Here is a 21,304-nt window from a genome sequence, read left to right as displayed (position 1 = left end):
ATGGTGCAACCACTGTGGAAGGCGGTATGGCACTTTCTCAAAAAGTTGCAAATAGAGATACCATTTGACCCAGCAATTCCACTACTGGGAATATATCCCAAAGAGACCATAACTGACATCCAAGCAGATATATGCACACCCATGTTCATCGCAGCTTTGTTCACAATAGCAAGGAGTTGGAAATAACCCAGTGCCCATCAACAAACGAACAGATAGAGAAGATGTGGTATATTCACACAATGGACTACTATGCTGCATTGAAAAACAAGGAACTTATGCAATATTATTCAAAGTGGGTGAGCCTGGAGGACATTATGCTGAGTGAAATATCTCAGCCGCAAAAGGACAAATACTGCATGTTGCCACTGCTATAAAATGGGACTGATATCAATCCCTTCCCATTAAGTAGCAAGCACATAGTCACTTACACCACCCAGGGACTCTTCCATAACAAAAATTACACTGAATTAAGGTATTACGGACTGGGCACTCTCAAAACAAAATAATCACCAGAAGTGTTTGATGAGAGAGCTGATCCCTCACTGAGCAAGTGATTTACTCTTCGTCTAGAGTTAAAACAAGAAGGCCTGCAGGCACAGCGGTAAAGGGTTCACTGCTGACTGAAATAAAAATTGGAAAACTTGGCAACCCTGCCTATGTCCCTGTGGGAGAGCTGCTCCTGTAATGTCAGCAGCCTGGAAACCCTATGGGATACTTCTCTATCACATGGGGTCACTATGAATTAGAAGCGACTGGACAGCACCCAAGGGTAACGACTGGGTCAGGATAGAAAATCTGCATCTTAGCCAAGCACACAAGGAGATTCTGTCAAGCAGGTCTAAGGGCCTCTGTAACAAACAAAGAAACACTTAACTTTAAAGGTTCTACAGGTCAGAATTACCTGGGATAATCTTCAGAGATACCAAGAAAATTGGCCTGTAGTGGAACTTGGTCCTTGCTTAAAAAGAACCCCCTGGGTGAATCCAATATGCAGCCAGGTTGAGGATCACAGTTTGTGAGTAATCAGCCAGTTACTCATGACTCTGTTCACAGTGTACCTCCATAATAAAGCTTTCTCTCTCTCCCTTTCTGCCTCCCTCTCTCCCTCCCACCCCGCCACTCTGTCTCTCTGCCTCAAATGGGTATGCTGTTGAGTAAAGGGAGCAGCAAGTAAGGGGGGAAAGTGCTGGGAAAGGATAGAAGGGGGGCTATTTGGATGGATGTTAACCACTTCTCATTTTACAATGAAGATGCATTTTAAAATGTCTATTTCTATCAGTCCAGCTTCTTAAATCATTTGCTCAGCATACAGACTGAACAGATATGGAGAAAAGATACACACCTGACACACATCTTTCCTCGTTTTAAACCTTATCCTGTCAAGTATATGGGGGTGGGGAAAAGTAGCATCATGGCTAGAAGATTAATCAACTACCTGTGTTATCCAGATGCCTCAATTTTGCTTGCACAAACTGAAGAAAATTTGAAGCATTTACTGAAAAAGATCAAAGATTACAGCCTTCCATATGGATTAAACTTTGGCATCAAGTAAACAAAACCCCTCCCACTGGGCCAACAGGCACCATCATGATAGATGGAGAAAGCACTGAAGCTGCCATTTTTTTTTTTTAGATCCACAATCAATACCCATGATGTCAGCAGTAAAGAAATAGAAAGATGTGCTGCTGCATGGAGAAAATCTGCTGTCAAAGACCTCTGTAACATATGAAAGAGCAATGAAACTGTGTAAAGAAGAAGGTGCACCTGATCCAATTCATAGATTTTTTTTTTCATTTGCTTCATGTAAATCTGAAAATTTGATAATAAAGAAGGAAGAGCAAAAAGTCAATGCCTTTGAACTGTGGTCCTAACCATCCCGTGGGCTGCCAAAAGGACAATTAAATCTGTCTTGGAGAAAGTGCAACCAGAGTGCTCTTTAGAGGCAAGGAGAGTAAATCTTTGTCTCATATAGTTTGAACATGTTGTTAGGAGGGGTCAATCCTTGGAAAAATGACATTATGCTGGGAAACATAGAGAAGCAGAGAAAGGCCCTCAATGAGATGGACTGATACAATGACTGTAACGGTGGGCTCCAGCGTATCAGAGGTGATGAGGATGGCACAGGACACAGCAAGGTTCAGACCTCTTGTTCACAGGCTCATTATGAATCACGGTCAATATGGTAGCACTAAACAATAATAACAATTTATAAGAGATGCCACAGGAACAGGATCAAACAGAATTTCAATCTATCATACAAAGGGTCACTATGAGTACAAGTGAATTCAATGGCACTTAACAAAAACAACTTCTATTATACTCATCGCTGACCCTCTAGCAAGTTTTCAGAGATAGCAAATCACACTGAAGGAGACTGCCCAAGCTTCTCCCTCAGAGCAACTGGTGAATTCAACTCTCATGCCTTTGGGATTGAGGCCACTTGCTACTAGGCCACAAGAACCACAATGTAAGTTAAAGAACAATGGATATGAATGATCCCAACCAATGATCCCAACCAATGTATCCCAACCAATTTTTTGTTTTTGTTTTTTTGTTAACAAATGATCCTCTATTGAAATATTTTCATCTGTAGTTCCTTAGCTAGCTGGACATTCCACAGAACCACTGTTGATGTCTTCTATGATGTCATGAGGGTGACAGCCATCAACATTGCAGCCCACAGATTGGGCAGTTCCCAGGATCTCTTTAATAGTTCCAGAGAGTTCTCTGGCTAAAGACCTGTGTCGCATCTGCCGGGCAATGCCAACAATCTCATCAAAAGTTATATTTCCACTGTGCTTAATATTTTTCTGCTTCTTTCTGTCTCTGGGTGGTTCCTTTAGGGCTTTGGTGATCAGGGCAGAGGCAGAAGGCACCACTTCAATCTGGGCCTGTCTGTTCTGAATGGTCAATTTCACTGTAATACTTAGTTCCTTCCAGTCACTGGTGGGCTTGGCAATGTCATCACCAAACTTTTTTGGAGACAGACCCAAGGGGCCGATCTTGGGGGCCAGAGTGGAAGTGGCACCGACTTCCCCACCGATACACCTCAGGTACATGACTTTAATCTCATTGGGGTAGAACTTGGGTGGCATGGCGGAGGCGGCTGGTGTCAGATGAACCCAGATGTGGGACGACCAAAGAAAGTTGCACCGAGGCCTCCTCCAAGCCGAAAAGCCGAAAGCCCAACCAATTTTTAAATATGCTTATTTTTAATAAAAAGTTAAACCTAAGTATTACATATAGAAGATATTCTTATTTTAAAAAAGAGCTCCAAAGCATGCGTACACTTTTCAAAGAACTACTATAAATAAAGGGAGCTCTAGGACTTAACGCTGCTAATAAAAGGATGGTGCCTCTTTGGCAGTTCAAATACACTGTCTTCTCCTTGAGACAAAGATGGGGAATCTCCTACCATGTGATTTTAAAAATCTCTTAAAATTCACTAGAGGGTCAACTATGAGTTGGTTCTGACTCTAAGGCACGTAATAATAACAACTATAAGACTAAGTTATATAGACTAAGTTAGATAATGGCCATTGCATTGAAACAGATTAAAGAACTCTCTAAAATGAATACATGATGAAGTATTATACATAGAACAAAAGTCCAGAATAAAGAGGACTGGGGGTGGGGTAGGTAATTGTGCAACAATGAATGTTTTTAAAAAAGGAAAAGTGAAAATGGGGGATGGGAGGCCAAGGGGGTAAAATGTGCAACAATGAATAAATGAAAATCTAACTTCTCTATGTTCGTTAAAATTTAAAAAAAAACCCAAAACTATAAAATGTCAACCTACAGATAAAAAATCTATCAGAATTTATAGATTAAAATGAGTGTCTCCTTCAAAGTATTCATCTCACAAAGCATACACATTGGATAATTTTTCAGAGCTTTTTTTAGAATTCCACTGAGTGCATCTCCTAATTCTAGGGTGAATGATGTGTACACAAATTACCCCTAATTTAATACTAGGAACTAGTATAAAATTACTATATGTTTTAACTGAGTTTCCCCCTGAAGATAATGTGGCATACTTGCTTTAATTTTCACATAGAGTACTAAAGCAATCCTCCTCAAAGATCTCTAACAGTACAGTGGTTATATACCCAGATGTGAATTGAAAGGTCAGTGGTTCAAACCTAGCAGTTACTATATGGAAGAAGAATATGGCAATCTGCTTCTTGAAGAACACGGAACCTTGGGAGCCCTACGGGGCAGATCTTTTCGATCATGCAGGGTCCCTATGAGCTGGAATCAACTCCAGGGCAAATCTGTTTGGTAAAGCAATCCTCTCACACACACCCCTATCTGAATTTATTGAAAAGTAGAAGGGAGGTGAAGTGTTTGTATTTACAGATGAGTAACCTGGGTCACTATAATAGATATTTACATTTTAGACTTTAAAAAACCTCATTGTTCTTGAATATGAACTGACTTGACTCATAGTTGACCCTCTAGTGGTTTTCCAAGGCTGCAAATCATGAGGAAGGAGATTACCCATCTTTCTCCTTCAGTTTCATACTCATTGCCTTGAATCAGAACAGACTCATGGCTGACCCTCCAGAGTCTGAGGGTTTTCAGAGCCTGAAACGTGAAAGAGAGGTGATTTATCCTCAGATTAAACAAATATAATCACTGTATTTAACACGTTGCTGCACACTTTTTAAATTGACGACCGTCATTTGCGGCAACATGTTAAGTAAGCCACTTTTCTACAGGCTTTTATTGAAGGTGAGAAAGATTATACAACCTAGAAGATGTGAAAGATTATAGACATCCTTTTGGTCCAAAAATCTTTTTAGGAACTTGATTTTGGTGGCAATAGCTTAGATTCTAGTAATTTAAATGTATATGAGTTTTCCCTGGAAAATAAAATGCAGGCTCCAATTATCTTGCTTTCAAGACTATGTAGTCATGGGTGAAGTTTTTGTAACAAAGATTCTGCTTGCAAAAGGTGGTCCCAGAGCCCACCTGCTGAAACAATGCTGCTGGCTCCACGTGAAGTCTAAATTTCCAAGTAGAACATATTCTTGCTGCCTTCATTCCTGAAAACCCCTTTCTCAGCAGTCTGAGACTCAGAACATTCAGATTCTTTCTCCCCATCTTCCCTTTTTAACCTATCAAAGACAGCCTTACTTAGGCGTTCTCAACACCTTTTGGGAAAGACTGCTACTTGTCTTCCAGGTGTGGAGCCTCCCTTCTGCTACTACGGAACATCCCAGCATGTGATATTCAGGAAAAAGTGCATAATGGAACTTCTGTACTGTGTGAACCTAAGGCATGGGTCTGATATGCTTCTTATTAAGGCAAAATACATTATAAATCCATGAAAGGGCTAGACACATCATTTCTGAATTGTTTTTATGTGCCCTCTAGTTGGCACAGGATAGAACAGCATTTAGGGCACTTGTACATTGGGTCACTATGAGTCGCAAGCGACTCGATGGCACATAACAACAACAGTTTGAGTAGAAATTTATTACTTTTTTTTTGGTTGATGTGTCGGGATTAGTGAGACTGGCTCAGGACAGGGAAGGGTTCAGAGCTGCTCTACATAGGGTCACTATAAATTGCATGTGACTCAATGTCACATGACAACAATAACATACTATGACAGGTTTGGAAGCAAGAGTGCCATCCACTTCCTATATAACATGCCTCCGGAAACTCTATGAACTTTGATAAATGTCAATAGTTGTAGAGGGGTTTCAGGCCTTTTGTTCATAGGGTCGCTATGAGTTGTGCTCGACTTGAAGGCAATCAACAACAGTTAGCGGTGACTCATAGCAACACTATGCACAATAGCTCTGAACCCTGTCCTGTCCTGAGCCAATCTCACTGTCTCTGACACACCCACCCTCAGTACCCCAGTTACTGTCTCAATCTATCACATCCAGGGTCATCTTCTCCTTTGTTGTCCCTCTACCCTTCCAAGCCTGATGTCCTTCTCCAAGAAGTGGTACCTCCTGGCAAAATGCCCAAAGTATGTGAGACAGAGCCGCAAAATCCTTGCCTCAAAGGAGCAGCTTGGTTTCACCCTCTTCAAGACATATCTGTATGTTCTCTTGGAAGTCCATGGTCTCAATCAGTTTCTTACTGCTGGTGGTGGTGGTGTCTCTCCATGCTGTCCAGTCACACTAACACTCATAGGACACTGAAAAACAACACTGAAACCATGCCATCATCACGGTCTCTGCTATGCTCAAGGTTAGCACTGCAGCCACTGTGTTAATTTAACTTCAAGGTCTTCTTCTCTCTCACTATTTACCTTTCCAAGCATGATGTCTGTTTCCCAGTACCAGCCTCTCCTGACACTGTGCCCAAAAGTATGGTGGTTTGAATGCACTAGCTGTAAAAAAAGAAGATGGTCAATCTCCATCCACGTGGTATCTCTAGTCATGGAAATCCACAGCAGGGTCAACTATGTTCTATGTTCTATTCAGTTCTAATTCGATGGCAATAAATAAAAGAACAGCTTCTTAACAAAACAACTTCTTTCATATAATTCCAAGAAATATGCACCTTTATGTTGGATAACATGACTGCAGAGCCTGATTGCTCTCCTATAGATTAAAAAGTGACAAAACTAATTTTGTGTCCAGTACTCTCTGAAATTGTAATTTCAGAGAGTCATCCATTCATTTGTTCATTTACTCTATTACTTAAACAACTAATCCTTAATGAGCCCTAACTCTTTGTCAGGTTCTGTGGCAGACGGTAAGGAGACAAGATGCATAAGGAAGGCACAGTCTTTGTCTACTACAATCTGACAATGCAGTGGGGGGAAGATGAACACCGCAACAGCAAGCCCGGCATAGTATGCTCCACCAGCACTGCCAAACCACCAGGGCTGAGTCTGAAAGCAGAAAGGGCAGGCTAGGTTTCCTTTACTTGCCTATAGTGACTTGTTATAATGACTTTATTTTTTTATTTAAATGAAATTTTTATATTAGTTTACTTACAAAGTTCGTATGCATTGTTTTTCATACCGCAAATTTCCCATTTCCTTCATCCCCCCCAACCAATCAAATTGTGTGACCCTGTGATTAACCAGCCCCCATCCCCACTTTTCTGCTCCCCCCTCCCTACATCTCTGCTCCTACCTCCCCGCCTTGGCTCTTCATACTAATTCCACAATAATGGCCTTATGTAGTATTTGTCCTTATGGGACTGAGTTAGTTCACTCAGCATAATGCTCTCCTGTCCCTCCCAAGTTAGGTAGTAATTTACAAAATCATTGCTCCTGTGTGCTGTGTAGTATTCCATCGTGTGAATGTACCATAATTTCTCAATCCATTCCATTGTGGTTGGACATTTGGGCTGTTTCCATGTTCTTGTGATGATGAATTATGATTTTTAAAAATATTTTTTTAAAAACACCCTTCTTTTATTTTTAAAAAGAAATAAATAAGAAGAAACAAGGAAACACAGTGATATAAAATTAAGTCATATATTAAGGGCCTTGGAACATTATTTCTCTGTGATTAACACATAATGTGAATTAACCGGACCTAAGATGACCAAAGTTCACCTATTTCCACTCATAGTCAATGATTAGGTGCCAGAATAAAAATATGTGTGACTAGTTACCCTTCCTTTTGCTTACGGGTCTGACCCACAGGGGCAACCTGACTGGCTCACTTCCACACCAGACACTGATCAAACACACATTTGTGAGCAACGAGTTGTGAAATCCTTCCACTCCTTTCATCATCATTAGCTGTCTGCCATATGCACTACTGCGATAATTGCTCTCTAGCTCTTAGAACTGGAAGGTCCAGCAGGAAACAAGGACTGCTGGTGTTTCCTCCAGGCAACAGGGATTGCTGGTCTTTTTCCTACTTTTCTCTGGTGTCTTAACAAAAAAACAAAAAGGAGAGGGGAACAGAACAAGTAATGTGGCTGCATGTCATTTTCTGACATTGCTTTTTGTTGCCAGAGTTGACCTCCCAAGTGGCAAATCCAATGGAAACTTTTCCATTTGTGTTTATTGATCATTCTGCCTCATTTCACACACTGCAGTCCTCTATGCACTTCCTGCCCCTGTGTCTATGTTTCTCTGGCTGCTCTTTGCCAAATTCCTTTTCACTGGTTCTTAAACGATGCTCCCAAAGCTCTCTCTTGGAATGTGCTAAGGCAGTTTCATACATGACAACAGCATCATACATTCATCTGCAAGCTTTAGTTCCAGCCCTTAAGATCAATAACCTCTATAATGTGCAACTTGATAACGCTGCTATCATTTTCTCAACCTTCTCTCCAATACTAGTCAATACAGCTGATCATGTATTCCACTATTCCTTCTCAGAATCCTACAAGGACCCTTCTTCCTGTGTTTTCCCCAAACAAGGACAATTCTGCATATTCATCCACCCTTCCAACTCCACAACCTCTCCCTGAGTGGTTTTATTCACATCTGTACTTCAGCTACCACATATGGATAATTCCCAAACTTTTATCTCCTGCTAAAATTTCTTCCTCAGCTCCTAAACTCTTTGTTCAGTTACCCACTGAACGTTTCTATTTAAGTATCCCAGATATATCCTTGCCCTTTAAATGTCTATAAGCTTACTTTTTCCCTCAGAGCTCATCCATTCTTCAGTGGGTCTCATCTTTCCAGTGTTAGATGACGTTTCCTGCCCAACAAGACCTCTCACACACTCTTCTCCCTTCCCTATCCTGCAAGAGTTTGACCCCTTGGTCCTCTCACTTCTGGTCCAGTCTCTCCAATCCCCTTGTTGCTCCTTCCCCAAACTTTCCAGTCCCAACATGGAGGCTTGACTCCCTGGATCCAAGATTTATAAGCCCAGATATTGCCAGAGCGATCAGTGAGCCATTCTCCTTTTCCAACCCATTTCATTGCTTCTCGTGGCTTTCAGAAGAACACTGTACAACAAAAGTTCCTTCATGATATGATCATCCTCTACCTCTCTAGTTTCATTTGCTGCCACATACTCAAGTACTGTGTTGAATTTGATCAAATTTTATCATTCCATTTTGAGCCTCCATGTACACACATTTATGTTATTTTATTTTTCCAATAATGTGCTTCCCACATTTCTTTGTCTCAATTTGTTGCTTGCTTCTCAGAATTAGGAGATTTTTTTGATACGCTCTCTCTTCCTTGTACTTCTGCAGGCATGCCTTGGAGGTGGAACTTCTCACATTGTACTGTCATTCTATCCTAAACCTCTCAAGAGTCTTGACTAAATCGATGTTTTACTTCTAGCTCTTAATGAAAAATTCACATACCTGGTACCTGTGAAATACCTGAAAGAAATTTATTCTAAAAACCCCCTAAACCTATAGTCTTTATGGCAGTTATCTCGCTATTTCTGTGAAATACACATTCTAGCATTTACTTGGGCTTTTCTTAACTACATACGCTGCCTTTATTTAGAACATTTGTTTGCATTTATCTCTTCTCATTAAGTTCCCTAAAGAAGGACCGAAGAGTTGTGAGCATAACAAAGAGGGATGGTGAGGATAACAATAAACATGACTGGCAGTGGAAAGCATCTGCTCAGAAAGTATTTCTCAGCTACAAGGAAGAGGTTTGTTTGCTGGACTCTAACTGGTCAACTCTGAGACAGATTAACTTGCTCACTCCATTGCTGGAGCTGACTCCTCCAGCAGTTTTCAGAGATTGTAAATCACGCGGATGGAAACTGTCCATTTTTCTGCTAATAAATTTCAACTAGCAGAGAAATGAAGGATCACCTGTGGATTAGCAGTGTGGCTAACTGTGGACTAAGTCCATTAAAGGTCCCGAGGTGGCACAATCCATGAAAAAAGCTAAAGGTAAGAATGGTAATCTGGCGGAAGCACAGAGGTAGCTACATATATTCTCTAATTACCAATATGTAAAATTCCTGAATAGAACGACAATCTATATGGAAAGGTATGCAATAGGGTTGGAGAGGCTATGGAAGGACTTTTCAAAGCAAAGATGCTCCCTGTGGTTGTGACAAAGTGCATTTCTGTGACACCTGATTGGACCTAGGGCTATATTCACACTCTGGCCCAGGCCCCTGCCATGCTGAGTCCTGTCAGGTGCTAGCCAGCTGGCCAGACTACAATGCAGAAAGCACATTACATTTCAGATGAGAAACACAAGTGATTCACCTGGCTCCCTTAGGTACCTCTACCTGGTCGACTTAGTGCAAGTCTCTGCAGGCAGATCTCAGTTCCTTCAGCCCCTCCTCTGGGCTTTCCCCACGAGATCAGGGCCACCTTCCACTTTGGAGATGCACCAAGTTAACAGCACTCAGTTCTCCAAAATTGTCTTTTCTAATTTCCTGAGATCCATTTGCCTACCTTGACTCAAAATTTGTCCGTTTCCCTGAATACAAATGAGACTATTCTACATTTTGCAATACTAGCAAACAAAGATTGAACAATAAAGTTAAATACTTCAAGGAATCAATTATTAAACATGTATAACACTTTGATCAAGTATCTTCACAAACAAACTATATATTAGCAATACTTTGATCAAGCATTTTCACAAATAAACTTTATGTTAGGTAGAGAACTGATTGCTTGACAGTAAGATTGGTAGTTCCTTTGGTGGTGGTGGTTGTATTTTTAGGGGGTTGGGTTTTTGGTGGTGGTGTTCTTTGGTTTTTTTTAAATGGAATATTTGCATTTGGTCTACTTCTTCTAGCATTCCTTCAGCATGTACCAACGTCTCAAACTGCATGGCCCCAAGCAATAATTATGCTTTCCTGACTTATTTCAACATAAGAATCCTAAATCAGGCAAAGACTTCTAAATGGCTTACTCACTTACTCCTTCAGTCTGGCTGGCTGGCTGGCTTTTAATTTAGCACATCCTTCTGGAAATTTGCATCTAGTTAGCTATCTATCTTACTAATCATACTTTTCTAACTGACAGTTTTTAAGGGGTAATAAAGTTAAAATTTATTCATATTTTCTCCACAAAGACTGAAAGGAAACAGTTACTGAACAACGTGCCTTTCTAGAAAGCATTAGGTGTTTAACAATGAAAAGACAAACACAGAAAAAAAAATGTGTAAAGACATCAACATATTAATGACAATTATTTCTGGGCAATGGGGTATGAAAATTTTATATTGAGGAAGCAGACTTGTAATTCTAGAATTAAATCAAATCAAGACGGTGATGAGATTGAAATTATTAACAGCTTTAGTTTGCTTGGCTCCACAATCAACACTCGATATCAGCAGCCAGGAAATCAAAAGAAGAATTGCATTTGGAAAGTCTACTAGAGCAATGATGTCAGTCTGGAGATTGAGGTGTGTCTGATCCAGGCCATGGTCTTCACAATCACTTGCTATGCATAAGAGAGCTGGACAAGGAATAAGGATCATAGGAGAAGAATTAATGTCTTTGAATTGTGGTGCTGGAGAAGAGTACTAAATATATCATCGTCTGCTAGGAGAACAAACAGGTTCATCCTGGAATGGATGAAACCAGGCTGCTCCTTGAAAGGCAAGGATTCTGAAACGTCATCTGACATACTTTGGACATAATGCAAGCAGGGACCAGTCTTTGGAGACGGACATCATGCTTGGAAGGGTGGAAGGAGAGAAAGAACCTGGATGAGATGGACTGACTCAGTTACGGGGGTACTGGAGGTGAATGTGTCAGAGACAATGAGGCTGGCTTTAGGATAGAGCTTTTGTAAAGAGGGTCACTATGGGTTGTAAATAACTTGCCAGCACATAACAACAGAAACAATATTAACTACCAGCTGTGCTTCTTTCTAGTTATTCAGTCAAAGGCAAAGTTTCACCCTAAGTGTCACCTGTAAAAAGGAGATATAAGCTTACGTTTTGGAGATGGTTTAAGAATTATATGAGGATGTAGGTAGACGGATCAATTTCTGGGTGCTCACTTCTGTTCCTCTGTCTATGTGTCTGCCATTTGACCAGTGCCATACTGTTTTGGATTATTATGGCTGTGTAGTAGGTTTTGAGATCAAACAGGATTATGCCACCTACTTCATTTTTATTTTTCTGAAAAGCTTTCCCTTTCCAAATAACCTTGCCAATTGCCTTTTCTACCTCTTTGAAAAATGAGTTTGACATCTGTATTGGGATTACAGATTGTTATTTTCAATATATTGAGTCTTCCCATCCATGAATAGGGAATATTTTTCTATTTAGTTGGGTCTTCTATTGTTTCTTATAGTAGTGATTTATAGAATTCTTTATAAAGATCTTTTGTGTCTCTAGTGTCAGTTTGTGGTTGGCTATTGTAAATCGTATTGCTTTCTTACATTTCTTTTCCATGTTTTCTTTGTTACTGTAGAGAAAATCCACAATTTTTATATGTTGCTTTCATATCCTGCCACTCTACTAACTGGTCTAGCAGTTTCTTTGTTGAGTCTTTGGGGGTTTCTGTGTATACTATCATATTGCCTGAACAGTGATAGTTTTATCACCTCTTTGCCAATTTGGATGTCTCTTACTTTCTTCTTTTAATGCCCAAGCAAGTACTTTGAATACAATATTGAATATGAATGGTGATGGTGGGTATCACTGTCTGGTGCCTGTTCTCAAGAGGAATGTCTTTAGTCTTTCTGCATAGAAAACTATGTTGGTGCTTGGTTTTGTGCACGTGCTTTTCACTATGTTGAGGAAATTTCTTCTATTTCTATTTTCTTTAGTGTTTTGACCATAAAGGGCTGTTGGATTTTATTAAAGGCCTTTTCTGCATCAATTGATAGGATCAGGTGGTTCTTGTTCTGTGTTAATGTGATGAATTACATCAACTGACATTTGGACAAAGGAGAAAAACCTATTGAATAGGGAAATTATAACCTTTTCAACAAATAGTGGTAGCAAAACTGGACTACTACCTGCAGAAAGCAGATGGATCCACATGTGTTGAGGATCCACATCTTATTTCACATATAAAAATCAACTCAAGGTGGATCAGAGATCTAGGGATAAAGCCCAAAACCATAAAGATCACAGAGACAAAACTAAGTACTAAGGAGCAATGACTGCTTGTGCCAAAAGTGTTGATTGTGGAGCCAATAAGCTGGAATTGTTAACAATCTCAATCTCTTCTCCATCTATCATGGTGTCACCAATTGGTGCAGTGCTGGTTTTCTACTGCTATTCTTAACACTAAGCATATCCATAAAAAAAAATTTATAAAACACCAAACTTAAACTGGAAGAAAAATTATTCTTATAACGCACTTCTCTATCCTTCTCAAAGTGCTTTTCTTCATTATTCTTAGGGAAGAGTGAAATTTCATTCATCATATGTATAAAAAGCTGCCACCACTCATCTGCCGGTTTATCATACTCTGGTGATGACTGAAAGCAGCTCTGCACATTGAAGAAAGTCTTGACTACAGATTCCGGTGGTCCTGAAGGTATAAATTCATGCTATACTGGAGGCATCTACTGGTGAAACAATAAAGGCATCCAGGAACAGATGAAAGAGCAATTAAGACATTTTAACAAACAAATACAGTGCTGTAGGCACTCACTCATCAAAATCAAGACATTTCAAAGACAGTGACCTGTCTACCAATACGAAGAGATCTTTACTGGTGACTGTTCCAAAGAAAAATAATCCAACAATCCAATACAAATACAGAAAGTATCAAACAAAATTATTCGTATCAAACACATACTCACCAAAAATACTGCCATTTTAGTTTATATCAAATCAGAGAGCTCTTACCAAACAGAGTACAACTCTGATCCATAAAGTGTCAAAGTTTGGAATCTTTAAAGAAACAGTTGTTGTATCTCCCTTCCTGAGGAGCAATTCTCATCTCTCAATGCCATCAAGTCAGAACTGACTCACAGTAGACCCTCCCCCTCTATTGAATTTCTGAGGTTGCAAATTTCAATGAGCTGTGGACTGCAAGCCTCTTGTTTAGAGTCAACCAGGATGGGTGGGCAGGCCTTTGTATTTAAAAGTCCATTGAGCCCTGAGGCCTGTGGCACTCAGGCCTGGTATTAATTATGTTTGGGATGAACATTCTTCTAACTGGTACAGCACTGGTCTGTCAATTTACTGTACTGAGGTAACTTGAATGCTTCTGAATGCTGTGCCACTGGTGTGTCAAATGCCCTAATTGTTACCCATGGTGGACAGGGTTTGGTTGAGCTCCCACTCCCTGAAACAACATGCCTCTGGAAATTCTATGAACATAGGGAAATGACAATAGTTGTAGAATAGGGTTCAGGTCTTTTGTTCATAGAGTTGCTATGTGTCGTGCTTGACTTGATGGCACTTAACAACAACAACAAAATACATGAAATGAGAATGACAATCTTTCTCCCCAGGAGACTCTGGTGGATTCCAACTACCAGAGAGGTGTAGCCTTTCATTTAACTGCACAACTCCCTGCAGGCTAAGCCACCAGAGGCACTAACAGTCTCTAAGTAATGACCTTTTACCTAGCAGCCAAATGCTTAATCACTCTGCCACCAGGGCCCCTTTTTCTTGGCATAGCCCCTAAAAATCTCCCATCCTCCTTTTCCTTTTGGATCCTTCTAACAAGGACACTCCTGATTTTAAACCATACACTATTTCTCTGTTCCTCTGTTAGATAAAAACTTCACTGAAATCCTGCAGTTTGAGGCCCCCAGCTGTTCTGTGAGGATGAGCAATCTCCTCCCACGTGATTAACTGTCTCAAATGCACTGGAAGGTCAGCTATGGGTTGGTTCTGACTCAATGGTACACCGCAACAACAGTCCATATATAGATTTCACGTGAGCAGATCAAATGCTCTGAAATTCTCATTTTTTGCAATGTTAGCCATAGTCTGTTGTGATTCACACAAATGCCTAGCATAGTCAATAACATGCAGATAGACATTTTTCTGACATTCTCTGCTTTCAGCCAGGATCCCTGACATCAGCAACGATATCCCATGGCCTCTTCTAAATCCAGCTTGAACTTCCAGCAGTTCCCTGTCGATGTACCGTTCCAGTCATTTTTGGATGATCTGCATCAGTATTTTGCTTCAGAACGTATCCTTTCCCCAAACCTATTCATTCTGTATGCTGAACAACTAATCTATGAAGCTGGACTCTATGAAGAAGAATGTGGCATCAGGGTCAAAGGAAGGTTCATCAACAACCTGCATTATGCAGATGACACCAACTTACCTTGTTGAAATTGAGGGGGAAATGAAGGGCTTGTTGCAGAAGATCAAAGAATACAGCCTTCAATATGGACTGTATCTCAACCTCAAGAAGACAAGGTCCTTACTAATGCACCAGTGGGGAAAAATCATGATTGATGGTGAAAGGATTGAATCTGTTAACTACTTCATCCTGCTTGGATCCACAATCAAAATCCTTGCTCCAACAGTCAGGAGATAAGGAGACATACTGCTTTGGGCAAGTCCACTATCAGGAATATCTCCAAAATACTGAAGAGCAGTGACGTATGCCAGTTTGAAGACTAAAGTGCATTTGTTTCAGATCATGGTCTTTTCAATCACTTGTCATGCATCTGAGAGCTGGATGATGAATAAGTTTGACTGAAGGAGAACTGATGTCTTTGAGTTGTGGCTGCAGGAGACTACTGAATATATCATGGACTGTCAAAGGAATAAATAGGTATGTCTTGCAAAAGATGCAGCAAGAATGCTGGTTGGAGGCAAGGATGGCAAAGCTTCATCTCTCATATTTTGCTAGGAGAGACTTTTCTCTGGAAAAGGATATAACGCTTGGAAAGGTAGAAAGTCAACAAAAGAGAGGAAGACCTCATCAAGATGGATTGGCACGGTGACTGCAGCAATGGTCTCAAGTATATCATTAGCAATCTTGAATATGGAAATGATAGAACACTGCATGCTTGAAGTTCTTACTGATGAAGATCCAAGAACAGAGCCTTCTGTGTGGATTACACCGCAACCCAAAGAAAACAAAAATTCTCACAAGTGAATTGACAAGTAATGTCATGAATGCAGAATGAATGCAGAAAAGATTCATGTTGTCAATGATACCTTTTACCTGGATCCATAATCAATGCCCTTGAATATAGCAGTCAAGAAGCAAAATAACAGAGTGCAGTAGCCAAATTTGTTGCAAAAGACCTCTTGAACATTAAGTGCTTAAAAGCAAAGAAGCCACTTTGAGAAATAAAGGTTGCCTGAGCCAAGCGATAGTATTTTCAACATGTAAACGCTAAACAATGAATAAGGAAGACCAAAAGAGAACTGATGGCTTTGAATTATGGCACTGTTAAAGAGTCTTGAAAGAAGTGTAGTCAGAATGTTTCCTAGAAGTGAGAGTTCAACTTACAAACTGGGCATGTTATCAAGAGAGACCAGCTTCTGGAGAAGGACACCATTCTTGGTAAAGTCAGAGAATCAGGAAAAGTAGGAAGAGCCTCAATGAGACAGACTGGCAAACTGAGTACAACAATCCTTGCCATCAAGGACTGTGAAGGTGGCACAAGACTGGCAGTGCTTCACTGTGTTGCACATGGGGACTCTATGAGCTGGAATCCACTTAATGACATCTATAACAAGAATAATATAATGCTGCACTTCTTTCTCTATTTTACATAACACACAATGTTGGCATGTCCCAGATGCTCAATAAATACTGAAAGAGAGAAAATTTACATTTAAGAAAATGTTTACATTTAAAAAAATGAAATGTTCAATAGAAAATGTCTGAAGGCCACTTGCCTAGGTGCCTCAACCTTAGCAGTTTTAAATACTCAAAACAACTGAATTCCCGCCTGCTCCCAGGTAACGTCCTTGCCTGCACACACTCACTAGGACTTGTTCCCTGCCCACCATCAAGCTTATGCCTCCCATGCTCATAATGCTTCCCCTGCTTCTACAGCAATTTCAACCCGAAAAGTGGCATCTCTCCTCACACTTATCTGTGATAGCACCCTATTATTTGTTTATGCCCTATTATAACAGTCACTGATATATATTATATGTTATATATATACATATATCTTGATATATCCTTATAGTTGTCTGTTGTGCCTGTAGATTCATCTTTCTTAATGTCCAGAAGAATTTTTCAGAGTAATACAAATATTAAGCACTCAATAAATGCCGCTTACAGTGAAATAAGCATTATTACTGTTGTTGTGTTATGAAATGGTAAAAATCTGCATTTCAATCCTCGAAGGCACATGTTTCAAATCCACCAGCCACTCCACTGGAGAAGGATGGACAATCTCCTCCCATGCAATTACTGCCTCTGAAAACCCGCTGGGGGGTCAGTCATGAGTCCAATGTAATGGTGCACAACAACAACATAGTGAAATAGTTAGGTTTGGTGTTGGGGTGTTTTTGTTGGTTTTTTTTTTTTAAGGCAAGGCCTACGGATTTTTTTTCAAATGGAAAATAGTTCAGAATTACTTCTATTATGTGAGACTGAGGACTTACTCAACACTTTTAAATCTAATTTTAAATTAAATCATCTGATACACTGATTCACAAGCTATAGTCCATGGGACAGCTATTTCTTTCCTCTCTTGCTCAGTGACTTTCATCCCTTTCTTAGATGTCTTTTCTAGCCACATACGAGCACTGTTTGCAGTGAAGAGGCCATGCTGCTGTCCTCATCCTAATAAACAGATGCACCGTGCCATCTGAAGGATGCCTTCAGCCACCAGCCACCAGTGCTGCTGGAAGGTCAGCATCACTCAGCTCAAGCCAGATGCATATGACAAGACGGGTGACCTCAAAAATCAAAACAAAGCAATACGGTCAGTCATCCTCAACCCCTTTTAGAACTGGAGACTGTCAGCCCGATACCCACCCCATAACTAGTCAATCAAAAAGACAGCAGAAACAGTTATCCGCATCGTTATTTCTTATTTTAATGAAAATAACTACCGTTCTCTTTGCATCTGTGAATTCAGCCTGCTAGAGGGATAAATCTATTATTGTTTCATTAAGGTCAACATCTAGCACTCAGCACAGAAAGTAAAGACTAAGTGAATACATCAATTAGGGAAGGATAGAGGGGGTCAGAAATATAAGAAGTTAGAGAAAAGCAGGTTAAAAATTCAATGACAAACATTTAGAGAACTCAGTAATAAATAAAAAGCCTGACAACCTACATATATTTGCAGAAGCTGTTATTCTCAGTGGTTACAATCCCTAATCTAGACCAGTTGATACAAAACAGACAAAGAAAAAACCCAAAAGAAAAATAAAGGAGGAAGAAAAAGTTCTATAAACATAGAACCAATTCCATACAATCACAACACTTCCTATAATGGCGCATTCCTCATATTAACATAATAAAGGTGAGTAAGAAAATAACAGTAATATGATCCTCTATACCTTTCTTCTGGCAAAAGGACTGGAAGGGAAGCAATTTAGAGAGACTTTTCTACATTGGAGCACAGAAAGGACTGGGGAATGGCAAGAAAAGGGAAACAATAATTCAGAAAAGTGTAGCATATGCTTATCAAAGGGAACTGATTTTTAAAATGTATCCCAAGTGTTTTCTGTGTTTAAAATGTATTCATCTTCACAATTAAGCAATGCTTCCTGAAATCAAAGTAAGCTGCAAGGAAAGGTGACTAGAAAACACTGCAGAAGGCCTATGCTTCCCCAGCTCTACTTTAAAAAACTGTTCTCTCAATTAGAACATGAATAAACAAAAAGCAAACACACTGAGGTAAACAGATTCCGACTCATTGTGATCCTCCCCTGGGTTTCCACAGCTATGAATACTGTGAACATTTACAACAGGAGACTGCCCATCATCTTCCTCCCCTCAAGCAGCCACTCATCATTTGGTTAGCAGCCCCACATGTAACACGTTTCATGCCACTGGAGGTACTTAAGCTGTGAATAAAAGGTAATTCCTTTTTTGTTTTTGCACATTTTTTTTCTATTTCTTCCTAACAAGAGATGGCAAAAGTTAGGACACAGAGAAAATTCATGATAGGAAAACAGTTGTTGTTATGTGCTGTACAGCTGCCTGTAACTCACAGTGGCCCTATGTACAACAGCTCTGAAGCCTGCGCTGTCCTGAGCCAGTCTCACTGACTTTGACACACCAACCCCCAGTGCCCCAGTTACAGTATCAATCCATCTCATCCAGGGTCCTCCTCTCTTGCACTGTTCCTCCACCCTTCTGAGCATGAGGTCCTTCTCCAAGTATCAGTCCCTCCTGGCCCAAAGTATGTAAGACGGAGCTTCAAAATCCTAGCCTCCAATGAGAAACGTGGTTTCACCCGCTCCAAGACAGACCTATTTTGTTTCCTTGGCGGTCCATGTTATGTTCAAGACTCTTCTCCAGCATCACAACTCAAAGGCATCACATGCAAAAGCTAGGAACGGGCTCTGGGCAAGATACCTTCTAGCTCTCCCATTGTAAGTGATGTGCTTCCCTTGCTGATGGGCTTCTGCGCTGCTTTAACAGTAGGTGCAACAGGAGTATTTGCCTACTTGCCTACTGAAATGTTAAGTGCAGACTGGTAAACCTCAGCCTGAAATGGACAGCAGGAGGGAAGAACAACGGCTTGACTGGCAATTCTGAAGTCTGCATGGGTGAAATCTGACTTCTGCTGGTTTTTTTTGGATGATGTTGAACACAGCTATTATAAAAGAAAGGGGGGAAAGGCTGATTGTTCTAATCAAGTAGAAACACTTCTACATATTGAATCTACTGATTGTGAGAAAAAGCTTTCTTCAAGGCATACCCAAGAGCACCAAGATGTGGTGTTACACAAGGTCATCCCAGCAGGCTTGGAGATGAGTTTGAGACTTCAACAAACAAGCCCGCAGCAACCAACCACAGACACTTATCATCATCCCGCGGTTAGGCAGGGGGCAAGTGACGTGAGATTAACCAAAGTGTAAAACCAAGAAATGAGAAATGATATCCCTACTGTCTACTTGCCTCCTGTGTGCTTAAGTTAACTTCATTTATTTTTAATTTCCTGTTAATACAAGCTTGCAAAATAATCAGGGTGCATAGTTCCTGAGCATGTTTTTTTATTTATTTTTATGCTATATTATTTTGCCCCTGAGAAAAAACAATTTCAGGGACAGCACAGGGCTGGGCAGCACTTCATTTTGTTGTACAAAAGGTCACCAGGAGTCAGAGCTGACACCATGGCACTGATCAAGAGATAAAAATCCAGGACCCTTTTGGCATGGCATTTTTAACCTGTCTCTTTCCTCCCACCATGCCTATCTGCTGCACCTGCACCATTTTTGACATATTATCTATATTCTCTGGGTTTGCCTCATTCTTGTAAATCAAGTTTTTAAACTGGAATAAGATTTCTTTATAAAGGAAGCCATTTATTTTTTTTTCTCGTATCACTAACATGACTAGAAATCTATTCTGACCACCAGAAATAAGAGATAAATCTAGTAAGAACTGCAGCATGGTGTTGTTATGATAATCCAAAAGGAAAAAAGGATAACTTCCTCCCCATGATTCAATATTAAAAGATTGCTGTTTCGGAACACTCAAAATGATTTCTAGCAGTGTTCTGGTGACAATAGCCTTACACTTGGGGAAAACAAAACAGAACTAAATGGATAATGATATAGTACCATGATGTAAGTCAAATTACAGCATAGGCTGTAAAACTCAAATGACTAGCCCGTGGGGCAGAATTCCTGGTACATTAAGAATGTCTGCCCTAGATTCCTGGATAGCGAGAGTGGAGCCATTCCTTTTCTCATATATCCAGAGGGGTTTTTCCTCCAACAGCTAAACCAAGGCTCAGGGAGCAGAAGAGAAACAGATGCCACTGAATCCAGACACAGAAGTTACGCACTTTCTCACAGAAGGCTGCCTCAGACCTTAATTATAAGCCATTAAACACAACATTTGAACAGCATATTCAGATTATTATAATCTCTCATACGGCAATCATTCTTTAATCAAGACATTTAGGAAAAAGCACTGATGTTGGCTTTCCAAATATATTTTAGCCATTTGCCAGATAAGAAAATAACCCAACTGCTTAAATCCTGAGGGCACTCTGGAGGCTAGTGGTAAGGAGTTGCACTGTCAACTCAAAGGCACATGGCTCAAATCTACTCGCTATTCCACCCGAGAAACATAGACAATCTCCTCTCATGCAATTTATAGCCTCTGAAAACCAGCTGAAGAATCAGCTATAGCTAGGTTTCAATTTGATGGCACATAACAAAAACAGAAGATGAGAAGTATGTTAATTATGACTCTTACTGTTTCTGTACAGAAAGTGAGTCCTAGTCCATAAAACAAAGGCCAGCATCGTGAGGGAAGCACTGCTCAAAGTGAACCAGGTGCTAACTGGCCAAATCAGGGCTCCAGCTTAGCATCTTCTCTGCACTTAAGAC

The 21,304-nt window shown here is 40.3% G+C and overlaps 2 protein-coding genes across 2 annotated transcripts in view; both read right to left on the bottom strand.

Moving 5' to 3' along the window:
• LRRC1 (leucine rich repeat containing 1) overlaps positions 1 to 21,304 on the bottom strand; it is a 178,818-nt gene that overhangs the window by 81,186 nt on the left and 76,328 nt on the right. The window lies entirely within an intron of this gene.
• LOC102846146 (60S ribosomal protein L12-like) lies at positions 2,598 to 3,095 on the bottom strand. The gene has a single exon (XM_006893132.1). It carries the CDS (start codon positions 3,093 to 3,095, stop codon positions 2,598 to 2,600), a length of 498 nt encoding a protein of 165 aa, XP_006893194.1.

This window comes from Elephantulus edwardii, unplaced genomic scaffold (genome assembly GCF_000299155.1).
Source record: "Elephantulus edwardii isolate Elephantulus edwardi_28Jun2011 unplaced genomic scaffold, EleEdw1.0 scaffold00124, whole genome shotgun sequence".
Lineage (NCBI taxonomy): Eukaryota > Metazoa > Chordata > Mammalia > Macroscelidea > Macroscelididae > Elephantulus > Elephantulus edwardii.
This window is presented reverse-complemented; position numbering and strand designations above follow the sequence as displayed.

Coding starts and splice junctions, on each gene's coding strand:
- LOC102846146 (XM_006893132.1), bottom strand. CDS start 3,095: ATGCCACCCAAGTTCTACCCCAATGAGATTAAAGTCATGTACCTGAGG.